This window comes from Stenella coeruleoalba (genome assembly GCF_951394435.1).
Source record: "Stenella coeruleoalba genome assembly, chromosome: 4".
In the NCBI taxonomy this organism is placed as follows: Eukaryota; Metazoa; Chordata; class Mammalia; order Artiodactyla; family Delphinidae; genus Stenella; species Stenella coeruleoalba.
Window position 1 is genome coordinate 18,525,542 of NC_137149.1, and position 13,465 is coordinate 18,539,006.

General features: G+C 37.5%; 1 protein-coding gene across 3 annotated transcripts in view; it reads right to left on the minus strand.

The window, feature by feature from the left end:
• The window catches only part of AFG2A (AFG2 AAA ATPase homolog A), a 343,293-nt gene that overhangs the window by 292,651 nt on the left and 37,177 nt on the right, over window positions 1-13,465 (minus strand). For all 3 annotated transcript variants that reach the window (XM_079919922.1, XM_079919923.1, XM_079919924.1), the window contains exon 10: window positions 7,169-7,323. In XM_079919922.1, the coding sequence (XP_079776048.1) occupies window positions 7,169-7,323 (155 nt within the window). The remainder of the gene's footprint in view (window positions 1-7,168; window positions 7,324-13,465) is intronic.

Here is a 13,465-nt window from a genome sequence, read left to right on the forward strand (position 1 = left end):
GGTCCCAGAAGAAGAAGAGAAAAAGAAAGGGACTGAGAAAATATTTGAAGAGATTATAATTGAAAACTTCCCTAATATGGGAAAGGAAATAGTTAATCAAGTCCAGAAGCACAGAGAGTACCATACAGGATAAATCCAAGGAGAAACACGCCAAGACACATATTAATCAAACTATCAAAAATTAAATACAAAGAACAAACATTAAAAGCAGCAAGGGAAAAACAAGTAACACATAAGGGAATCCCTATGAAGTTAACAGCTGATCTTTCAGCAAGCCAGAAGGGAGTGGCAGGACATACTTAAAGTGATGAAAGAGAAAAACGTACAACCAAGATTACTCTACCCAGCAAGGATCTCACTCAGATTTGATGGAGAAATTAAAAGCTTTACAGACAAGCAAAAGCTAAGAGAATTCAGCACCACCAAACCAGCTCTACAACAAATGCTAAAGGAACTTCTCTAGGCAGGAAACACAAGAGAAGGAAAAGACCTACAATAATAAGCCCAAAACAATTAAGAAAACGGTAATAGGAACATATGTATCAATAATTACATTAAATGTAAATGGATTAAATGCTCCAACCAAAAGACATAGACTGGCTGAATGGTTACAAAAACAAGACTCGTATATATGCTGTCTACAAGAGACCCACTTCAGACCTAGGGACACATAAAGACTGAAAGTGAGGGGATGGAAAAAGATATTCCATACAAATGGAAAACAAAAGAAAGCTGGAGTAGCAATTCTCGTATCAGACAAAATAGACTTTGCACAGCAAAGGAAACCATAAACATGAAGCAATTGACAAAGGATTAATCTCCAATACACCCAAGCAACTCATGCAGCTCAATATTAAAAAAACAAACAACACAATCCAAAAATGGACAGAAGACCTAAATAGACACTTCTCCAAAGAAGATATACAGATAGCCAACAAACACATGAAAGAATGCTCAACATCATTAATCATTAGAGAAATCCAACTCAAAACTATAATGAGATATCATCTCACACTGGTCAGAATGGCCATCATCAATAAATCTACAAACAATAAATGCTGGAGAGGGTGTGGAGAGAAGGGAACCCTCTTGCACTGTTGGTGGGAGTGTAAATTGATACAGCCACTATGGAGAACAGTATGAAGGTTCCTTAAAAAACTAAAAATAGAACTACCATATGACCCAGCAATCCCACTACTGGGCATATACCCTGAGAAAACCATAATTCAAGAAGAGTCATGTACCAAAATGTTCATTGCAGCTCTATTTACAATAGCCAGGACATGGAAGCAACCTAAGTGTCCATCAACAGATGAATGGATAAAGAAGATGTGGCACATATATACAATGGAATATTACTCAGCCATAAAAAGGAACAAAACTGAGTTACTTGTAGTGAGGTGGATGGACCTAGAGGCTGTCATACAGAGTGAAGTAAGGCTGAAAGAGAAAAACAAATACTGTATGCTAACACATATGTATGGAATCTAAAACAAAAAACGAAAAGAAAATGGTCAGAAGAACCTAGTGGCAAGACGGGAATAAAGATGCAGACCTACTAGAGAAGGGACTTGATACGGGGAGGGGGAAGGGTAAGCTGGGACAAAGTGTGAGAGTGGCATGGACGTATTATACACACTACCAAACGTAAAACAGATAGCTAGTGGGAAGCAGCCACATAGCACAGGGTGATTAACTCAGTGCTTCATGATCACCTAGAGGGGTGGGATAGGGAGGGTGCAGGGGAGGGAGATGCAAGAGGGAACAGATATGGGGATATATGTATAAGTGATTCACTTTGTTATAAAGCAGAAACTGACACACCGTTGTAAAGCAATTATACTCTAATAAAGATGTTAAAAAAAAAAAGTAATCTACTTTTCCAAATGTGCTTTCCTGTTCAACTGTTATTACTTAAAACTATAAAAATGCTCAAGAGTAGTTGGCAGGGAAGACTGGGATCTTGTAAGTGATAGAAGACACTCTTTTGTCTCGACAACAAGAAGCAAAATCAAAAGAAACCAAATTCCAAACCCTGCCAAGGACCAATATGGAATTAATAGAATTTCTACAGGTTGTACTATCTATTCCAAAAAAAAAAAAAATCTGTTATTTAGTAAAGCATCATAGAAGCCCTCAATCTTCTGAGTCTGTAAGAAATAAAATATAGAATACAGCACTGCTTTTAAAAAACAGAAACTCATATTCCTTCTAATTATACTGAGGGTACAAGAAGAATAAAATGTAATTATGGTCAATTAAACTATTTAACTCATATATCTCTGCACCAGAAAAGTAATGCTAATGAGCTCATCCTAGGAAATTCAATTCACTTGTCACATTCTGATGTTCTAGTCTCATCTGAAAAAGCGCCAAATGAAAATACAGCTGCAAATTTTGAATACGTAGTGAAACAGATAACCTTTTGATTATTCATATAATTAAGAGGTTTGCTAGTTTTTAAAATGGGAGTAAATGAGGAATGTTTATTTAAATAATGACATTTGGTAGACACTCAATTTGACCACCAACTACCTCTAAGTTTAACCTGGATCCAAGACTGCAGACGGGTTTGGGGCTACACAGGTAGTCCTGAGGCTCTGCCTGCAGTTCACTTTACAAAAGTGGGTTCATGTGAAAGTAGAGTCCTATTTTTTTAATTGGCTTTTGGCTTATTCTGAACCAAAGGTCCAAATTCTGAAAACTGCAATCCAAAGGTAATATCAAAAGTGTACAGATGGGGCTTCCCTGGTGGCGCAGTGGTTGAGAGTCCGCCTGCCGATGCAGGGGACGCGGGTTCGTGCCCCGGTCCGGGAAGATCCCACATGCCACGGAGCGGCTGGGCCCGTGAGCCATGGCCGCTGAGCCTGCGCGTCCGGAGCCTGTGCTCCGCAACGGGAGAGGCCACAACAGTGAGAGGCCCGCGTACCGCAAAAAAAAAAAAAAAAAAAAAAGAAAGCAACATGTTCTGCATAAAATATAAAGGATTACTGTATATCCTTCCAGACTAGACAGCTTAACACTATTATAGACATCTGTACTCCAAAACTGTTAAATTCACTAACAGTAGTAAATTCACTAAAGAAATTAGTTGCTTTATAAAATATGAAAAATATGAAGAATGTTTCATGAGGGTAATAATGGCCTATATTGTACTTTGGTACAGAAGAAGGATGATACACTCTTTTCAAAATATTTTTCAAATATCTGAAATTGACCACCTAATATGTTTTTTCATGAAAATTATAGTTATTTGCTCATTTATTCAACAAAGACTGATTGGACATCTATTGTGTGCTAGTCCTATGCTAAGTATTAAGGATAAAAATAAAAAGTAAGAAGCTCTGGTCTTATGGAACTTCAAATTCATTTAAAAGCCATCCAGATATACCCTTGATCTAAAAATTTAACATTTTTATAGGGAGGAGAAGAGACATAACTGATAGCTACCTTTCATTTTCTTTTTAAATCTCTATTCATCTAAAACTTATCCAGTATTATTCCTTGTAATAAAGAACTTTTCAGTGAAGAAAATAATCTAGTGGAAAGTAAAAAGAGAAAAGGACTAAAGTGAAAATAAAATGAGATTTTGCTTAAGTTCTTTGCAATTTTACATTTTTATCACATGATTAAAAATTAGAACCTTTCTGGGGTAAAAAAAAGAAAACGATATTTGTCACAAACTTTAAAAATCACATATTTTAGTCTGGTAATTCCACTTCATCAAAATCAAAAATGCAAAGATTTGGACACAAATATGTTTATAACTATATGAGAGAAAAATAGAAAAAAACCCTAAATATCTGAGAATGGAAGAAAGATAAAACAATTACAGTTTATCAACATAACAGTCTATTATGCTGTCAATAAAAAGATGTTTGCCAAGAAATTTTAGAGTAGAACATTTATCATATAACTTTAAATGATAAAAGCAGAACATAAAACTATATATATCCTAAGATTAACTATATTAAAATACCTATATGCACAGAAGAAAATCTATAAAATTCTAAAAAATCTATTGGAACTGTGACAAAATATTAATAGTTATCTCTGGGTGAAAAACTGAAATTTCACAATGCATATTAGCATATTCAAAGATTCTAAGGATTCCTCAAGTAAAGAAATATATTTGACTTTCATCACTGATTAACTGTAAAATACATTTGACTTTTAACACACCAATTGGTATAATCACCAATTCAGAAAGTCCAAAAAAAGGAAACATTACATTTAAGTAAGTGGCTAACACTTGTGGTCTCCTGAAATTAATAATGCACTATATTATAATTGGCAACATTCCAACCTTAAGACATTTCTTTCAAACTTTAGCAAGTGTGATTTAGAAGGTTTAATTTCACACACTAAAATCTTTTCTCAAAAGATGCTGAATGCTCACTTTGCTATTAAAAAAAAAGCCTGCAATTAACTAGCTACTTTAAACAGATTTTCTATAGCAAAATAAACATTAAATCTTCTGCAGAAATAATTTGGAGATATTTTTGTAGGTGTAATAGCCAGAAATCAGAAGAGTGAACTTTAGGAATCCAATTACAGAAATGTTGACTTCTCAGGAAAATTTTTACAATCTGAAGTGAGCATGAAAAGCAATGTAAGAAAGTCCTCTGACCAAGGCTAATCACTTTGGAGCTCATGAGTAACATCATAGTACACCATGGACTTAGACCAAATAATGAAACGCCAAATGGAAAATGGCACAAGTCCATGGATTGTAAATACTGTATCAAACGAAAATAAAGGAAAAACTCTTTCATTACAGCAATTAAAAGTGCAGTTGTAGTACCAGTTCCTATGATGAATAAATCAGTTCAGCAGTTCTAAGAGTGGACAGCCACTGTTTAAACACATTCTTCATTGGCAATAACTTTAAGTTTAAAAGCTGCCTGTAGGTTTCCTTAGCTCCTAAACTTTTTTAATCACTAAAATGTTTTGGGATGGTGCAGTTGGTTATAACCCTATCCCCTGAAATTTTCACATGAGGCATTTAATGATTAGGTGTCTACCTGACCCATTATATTATGTTACAGTACCCAATAAAATACAGATAAATACTGCAAATATTCATACCAATATCGGTATTCATACCAATCAATGTCCCCGAACTTTAGACCATAAGTTCCAAAGAACTGAAGTTTCTACTAACCCAACATCAATCTTTCTTCATTCTATAATTCCATTTGTCAAATTATTCATACGAAATGAGCATGTTCTGCTACAGAGCTTCTGAAAAACCCCAAAGTTGAGCTTTCAGTAGTAAATTTGAAAATGTTTCAAAAAGAATTCAAAATCACATTAAGCAGCCTAAACTAGCAGTTAGTCCTTGGGAATGTTCTTATCTCCAGGGTACTGTTTCCCAGCCTAAACTTACAAAACAACTGTGTTCTATAAGAAGCTAACAAGTGCCTGCTTCACTTAGCTTTTGCTAATGACCATAAAATTTAGTGGCTCAAAATAACTTTATTATTTCTGACAATTGAGGGTTAACTGGTTTCTCCTGGTTGGGGCAAACTTTGATTGGAGTGGGATGGTCTAGCATGGCATCACATGTCTGACAATTGGTGATGACTAGAATGAGGGGATCTCAACTAGGAGGGCTCATCCCTGTTCACACAGTCTCTCATCCTCCAGGAAGCTAGTACAGATTTCTTAACAAAGCTAATGCAATGGCAAAGACCAGCAAGAGGAGGCAAGCCCTAAGCGCTTTCAAGCCGGCTTGCATTATGGCTGCTAACACTCCACTGGCCAAAGCAAGTTACATGGCCAAGTGCAGATTCAAGGATGGAAAACTTGACTCCCTAGCGTTTAGAGTAGGAGCTACAAGACTGCAGTGCAAAAGGGCAAACACAGTGAAGGGAAGAATTTGTGGTCATTTTTTGCAATCTACCACACTGCAAAATGCTGCAAGTCTCTGCTCCACGTGGTCCATGGTGAAATAAGTTTAAATAACAGCTCTCTTTTGACACTTCAAAATACATATTGACATATTACAATATAATATAATGCAGAACACACTGCCAATGCTTTTTTCAATGTTCATTTTCTAAAAATATTAATATATTCAAAGAAAACTATAAAGCCATCCCCCACCCCCGAATATTAGGCCCATGTGTGTCACAGGTGACATAACAGGCGGTCCATGCATAAAAGGTAACTTCTGTTGCCCTTGTGGTGATCTCACTGAAAACTCTGCAGAGACAGTCAATGATGAAGTATATGTAAAAGAACCCAAGGAAACATCAAGCATCATTAGTAGAAAGTATCATAACTAGAAGATTTTTTTTGTTCTAAAATTAGCCTAGTTGACATTTTCTGGTAAAACTAAACATGGAATTAGTATACAACCCAGTAACTGTACTACACTTGGGTATTTGTTCCAGAGAAATAAAAACTTATATTCACACAATACCTGTAGAAAAATGTTTATAGAAGCTTTATTCATAATAGCCCCAAACTGGAAACAAGCCAGATGTCCTTCAACTGGTGAATGGTTAAACAAACCGTTGTACACATATACCATGGAATACTACTCAGCAAAAGAAAGGAACAAACTATTGATATAAAACAACTTGAATGAATCACCAGGGAATTACAGTAAGTGAAAAAAACTAATCCTAAACAATTATATAATGTATAATTCCATTTATATAACACTTCTGAAATGACAGAATTTTGGAAATGGATGCATGAACAAGGTGGGTGTAGTTATGAAAGGGCAAAGCAAGGGATTATTGTGGTGATGGAAATCCTCAGTATCTCGATTCTGGTGATGGATACACAAAACTTTACATGTAATAACACTGCACAGAACTAAACACACAGACACAGACACACACGTACACATAAATGAGTACAGGCAACACTGGGGAAATCTGCAAAAGATCGATGATTCTATCAATATCCTGCTTGTGATATTGTATTATAGTTTTGTAAGATGTTACCATTGTGGGAGGGACTGGGTAAAGGATACATACGCTCTCCCTAAAGTATTTCTTACAACTGTACTAAATCTACAATTATCTCCATAAAAATTTCAATTAAAAAAAATTTTTTTTAAGTTTAGCTTAGGAAGGTAGTTTTCCCGGGGTCTTAGTTTCTTTCAGAGTTTAATTCAAACAGTGTGGCTAGCATGAGGGTACAAATGACTTACATTTGGGACATCAATTGCTACCTCCCTCATGGCACTGGGCCTGATGTCATTCATCCCCTGCAAGAAATCTTTCAGAGTAATCTTCACCAACCCAGCCATCTTGCTGTCAGGGAGGTTAGGGTGTTTCCTCAAAACTCTCCTCAAGGCATGAAGACCTGTAAAGAGAAAAGAAACACAAGCTTTGTCTTCCACCTCATAAATACACACTGAACCTTACCAATAAAAATAATAACAAAAAACCCAAAGCTCATGCATATTATAACATTTAAAATTTTGTGTGCTTGTGCACGTGCGTGCGTGCGTGTACAGTGGCGGGAGGGTGGGGAGGGAGAAGGGATAATGTGGGGGATGAAGGCAAAAATCTAAATGCTTAGTTTTGGTGGTAAAAATATGACAAACTGCTATGAAATATGAAAAGACAGGTATTTTACATATGTGAAATAAAATTTACAAAACAACTTCCGCAAAAAAGACCATAAAGGTTTGTCAAAATAATCTGTTTGGAGAATTTCTTTGAAAAGAGTAAAATATTAAACCAGTAACATACCTTTCGCCCTGCCCTTTTTGTTAATACACACAAACCAGAGTTACAAGTTTTTTAAGTTATTGGCAGAACATCTTGAAGGAAATGTTCAGTTGGCAGTTAGAAATGTGGTTTTGGAATTCAAGACAGAATCAAACTTCAGAGTTATGTATATACACACGAGATCTGATATTATAGGAGTAGAAGAGACCTATAAAAGGGAAGCTAGAGGGATCAGGGATGGAAGAATGAGGGTTGACGTCTCAATCTTAGGGAAGTCGATCATTTGAGGAGTATAGGAACAAACGATGGTTTAGGCAGAGATAGAGAAGTAGAATCAGAATAGTAAAATACCACAAAGCCAAAAAGATGATCAACCAAGTCAAATTTAGAGAGATGCAAAATGACTTAAAAGAGATCATGCTGACCTAAAACATTACCTACGTTAGGTTCTTTGTTTTTGCTGTTTGCTTGGAGTTTAAGCACTGATAGGACTGAATGCCCCAAGCCATCCTCCCATCCAAGTTCCCAGATTTAGAGCCCCTTTATCTATGACAAAGACCTCTAGTCTAGAGGGCAGCAAAGTCCCTATGTGTTCTTTGCCTGAGGGTATTTTGTAATGAAGTGCTATATTTGTGTTCTAGTACACAATGAAGTTCCACTTCGAAGAATTTTAGTCTCAGAGACCTCTTAGAAATCCAGTCTGAATAACTGAACTTGCCCTGGGACACCAACAAGCTCCATCATTTTTAATGTCTTTTGTCTAAAATGTTATGCCTCAGTGAATTTTTACTAAATTTAAATACCATAATTGTCATCTTACTTGCCTTCATTTATTTGAACTTTGAAACAGAAGCATTGGTTCAAGGAAGGAAAACACAAACTGCCCCAAACAGAGGTTTGGATATCTTTGACTACTAAGGAAAAACAGTGAATAATACACCACTCAGAAAATAGATCCACAGTAATCTTTCCCAAGGAAAGCTAACATTGCAAGTCTAATATTCATGGAGGTCTCCGAGACAGTAGGTTAACCAGAAAAAAAGCTACAAAAGAGGAAACTGAAGATATATGTAAAAAGATCACTATTTTCTATGGAAAATTTCTTAGGCCATACTCTGCAATCTGAAATCTATGCCACTTATTTAAGTCTATCTTACAAATATCTATAGGGTTTTCTGCCTTCCAAAAATGTTGAAAGATAATTCTTCACATCTCTCACATTTCTGCTTATCTTTCCAGCAGAAGCACTAACTGCCTCTGTTCAGACTATCTTTTCAAGGATGTCTGTGTACAGGAAGACAGAGTGTCTCCCTCCAAAGCAAAGGGCAGATATGCTTACTGCCCATTTCAAAAGATTAAGGTTCCCTAAGCTCAAGGTTCTCCTGTAATGCCACCTCATAAGGACTCAGATGTCACCCAGCCCTTTTTGTATCTCTTTGTGAGAAGTGAGGCTCCGGGAGCTGGTGCAAATGCTGCTTCTCTGGCTACTTCTGTTGCTGTAAGTAGTAGTCTATCCTTTGACTCTGACCCAGGAATACTGTGTCTTCTGAAAGCACTTGTGAAACTTGTTAAATTGCAAGTAGGGTAAAATCGCAAACCTTCACAGTTCTTGACATGAAAATAAAAGTTTACTTTAAACTAGGTTGTTTCACTGCCCAACATACCTTTCAAATGGTGCAATCATAAAAAACTAAATAAATAAATCCTCAGTAATAAGGCACTGTGTTGTATTAGACAGCACCTTGGTGACCTGAAAGAATTAAAGCAGTTCTAAAAAATCTTACATAAATGGAAGTGATCAAAAGACCAAAAGAATCTAACACTTCATGTCCCAAATGGCTATCTGGCAATACTTGTCAATATTTCTAATTTAGACCAGATACCTTACTCCTACCAGTACTGATATACTAGAAACTGAAACAAAGGAAGTGGTCTAATAATTTTCCCACATTTACGTCACAAGGCATAAAGTGGGACAATAAAGGAGACCGATTATTTTCATTTGAGAAAGGGATTTGGAAAGAGCAGCAGCCACTCATGAGGCAGGGACTGGCAGCCTACTGAGCTGGGGACAGCCCTGCCTCCAAGTAAGTCAGAAAGGGAAAGACAAATACCATATGATACCACTTATATGTGGAATCTAAAATATGACACAAATGAACCTGTCTATGAAACAGAATCACGGAAATAGAGAACAGACTGGTGGTTGCCAAGGGTGAGGAGGTTAGGAGAGGGATGGAGTGGAAGGCTGGGGTTAGCAGATGTAGGCTTTTATACAGTAAGTCCCCTACACACAAACCTTCAAGTTTCGAACTTTCAAAGATACGAACATGCATTTGCACGTCTAATCACGTAAGTCTGTTCACGTGTCTGGAATACACTGTAACATGCATGCATCCTCTACAACAGGTTGAGCTTTTGTGTACTTTACTGTGGAGTACTGTATAGCAGCCGTCCCCAAACGTTTTGGCACCAGAGACTGGTTTCGTGGAAGACAATTTTTCCACAGACCGGTGGGGGGTTGGGGGGGATATGGTTCAGGCAGTAATGCAAGCGATGGGGAGCAGCAGATGAAGATTTGCTTGCTTGCCTGCCGCTCGCCTCCTGTTGTGCAGCCCAGTTCCGGGACCCCTGCTGTATAGAGTACAGTAGTACAGTATCTTTATTTCAAGCCCAGGATGTTGGGAAGCAAGTGTGAAAGCAGCGGTGATATAGGTGGTACTGCTAAGAAACGCCAAGCAATAACGATGGAAACAAAAGTGAAAATAATTGAGAGTGGAGCGACAACAGGAAGAATAAGAAACTGAAGAACCGAAGAGATTCACGACACAGGAAATGGCAAGGGGATTTTCTTTATTTGAGGAGGCACTGTTAGTTTTTGAGGCACAGGACGCAAACATAGAACAGTACAGGAAGGTTGCAGCCGCCATTCAGAATGCAATCCAGTGCTACCGTGTCATCGATGACAAGAAAAAAAAGAGCTACTACCCGGACGTCGATCCTTCAGCTCTGACATCTCCCACCTCCTCTCCCTCCTCTAGTCAGTAACTCTTCTTGTCTGTTCACTCAGTGCCAGCCCCTGTATGCCAGCTGTTGTACTCTACTACCGTACTTTTCAAGGTACTGTACTGTAAGACTAAAAATGTTTTATTTTTTGTGTGTTTGTTTTTTATGTATTATTTGTGTGAAAAGTATTATAAATCTATTACAGTACAGTACTATATAGCTGATTGTGTTAGTTGGGTACGTAGACTAACTTTGTTGGACTTACAAACAAAATGGACTTACGAATGGGCTCTCGGAATGGTACTCATTTGTATGTAGGGGCCTTACTGTATATGGAATGGATAAGTAGCAAAGTCCTACTGTATGGCACAGAGAACTATGTTCAATATCCTATGATAAACCATAATGGAAAAGAATATTTTTTAAAAAGTGTATATATATATGTATAACTGAATCACTCTACTGTACAGCAGAAGTTAACACAACACTGTAAATCAACTATACTTCGATTAAAAAAAACAAAACTGTGTCTTCTGCAAGCACCCTTAGCAGTCAGCCTCACCAAAACAGAAGGACCCATGCAGCTCATGTAGGGCTCACACCTTACACCCTAGAGTGACCAGGGTCCCCAACCCCTGGGCTGGGGGCTGTTAGGAACCAGGCTGCAGAGCAGGAGGTGAGTACCGGGCGAGCGAGCAAAGCTTCATCTGCCACTCCCCATCGCTCGCATTACCGCCTGAACCATCCCTCCCCCCACCACACGCGAAAAAATTATCTTCCAAGAAACCAGTCCCTGGTGCCAAAAAGGTTGGGGACCACTGCCCTAGAGCATATAGCTCTAGTGACCAGAGGGGAGTGTGCTGCTGGGCCCCATAGAATGTCACCTACAAAAGGCCACTTCTCCAAAATCAGCCAACATAACTGACCTACCCAACACAGAAAAAAAAACACAGCAAAATCTGCAAAATGAGGAGACAGAGGAATATGTTCCAAATAAAGGAACAAGACAAAGGACTCAGAAAAAGGGCTAAACAAAGGGGAGATAAGCAAGCTACTCAGTAGAGAGTTCAAGGTAATAATCGTAAAGATGCTCAGCGAACACAGAATGGATGAACACAGTGAAAATTTTAACAGAGAGAAAATATAATGAAGAAAACAAAGGTAAAGAATACAATAACTGGGGACTTCCCTGGTGGCACAGTGGTTAAGAATCCACCTGCTAATGCAGGGGACACAAGTTTGATCCCTGGTCTGGGAGGATCCCACATGCCGCAGAGCAACCAGGCCCATGAGCTACAACTACTGAGCCTGCGCTCTAGAGCCCACAAGCCACAACTACTGAGCCTGCGTGCCAAAACTACTGAAGCCCGCACGTCTAGAGCTGGTGCTCCACAACAAGAGGAGCCACCGCAACAAGAAGCCCATGCACCACAATGAAGAGTAGTACCCACTCGCCACAACTAGAGGAAGCCTGCACGCAGCAACGAAGACCCAATGCAGCCAAAAATAAATAAATAAAATAAATTTGTAAAAAAAAAAAGAATACAATAACTGATAAAATCCAATATATACAAACAGCTCATAAAAATCAAAGAATATATATGTACACACACACACTCACAAACACACATACACACACAAACACAGGAATATTATTCCACCATAAAAAAGAAAGAAATACTGCCATTTGCATCAACGTGGATGGACCTAGAGAATATTATGCATAGTGAAACAACTCAGACAGAAAGAGACAAATACTATATGACATCACTTACATATGGAATCGAAAAAATAATACAAATGAATGTATAAACAAAACAGAATGAGACTTAGACACAGAAAACAAACCTGTGGTTACCAAAGGTGAGAGGGAAGTGGGGTGGGACAAATTAGGGGTATGGGCTTAACAGATACAAACTACTATATACAAAATAGATAAGCAACAATGATTTACTATACAGCACAGGAAAGTACACCTATTAACTTATAATAACCTATAATGGAATATAAACTGAAAAAATACTGAATCATTATGTTATATCTGAAATTAACACAACACTGTATTATAAATCAACTATACTTCAAAAACAAAGAATACAATAACTAAAGTAAAAGATATGCTAGAAGGAATCAACAGTAGATTACATGATACAGAAGAATGCATCAGCAAACTGGAAGACAGAGTAGTGGAAATCACCATGTTCTAAATAGTTGGGACCTAGAGAAAAGCTGCAAGAATAGTTTTACCTCCCCTCGCCAATAAAGCCGAGGACTATTCTTTAAATAAAGTAAAAGATCTGCCCAAGAAGAGCTTCTAATGAAGTACTGGAATCAACAAGAGAAGGTGAACAGAGGCTGTGATAACTCCAGAGCTCACGATACCCATGCAGAGGTAGCAGGGAGGGGAGGGCAATCAGGATGGAATAGCACACAAAATCATTCTACTTATTTCTCATAATTCTTTTCTTCTTCCATTCATTTCTGTCTAATCTTTATTAAATCTTTCTGTTTTTTAGGGTTTATTATTTTTTTAATACTAATGCACAGCTTTTTATTTCTCAACCTTTCTTCATTTCTAACATAAGAATTTCAAGTTGTAAATTTCCCTGTAAGAATTCCTTTAGCCACATACCACAGATTTTGATCATTCAATTCCAAATAGCTTTTTATTTGCATATTACAGTTCAACCAATAATTTATTTAAAATATTCTAATTTCCAAACTGTGAAGGTTTTTTTTTTTTGCAGTATGCGGGCCTCTCACTG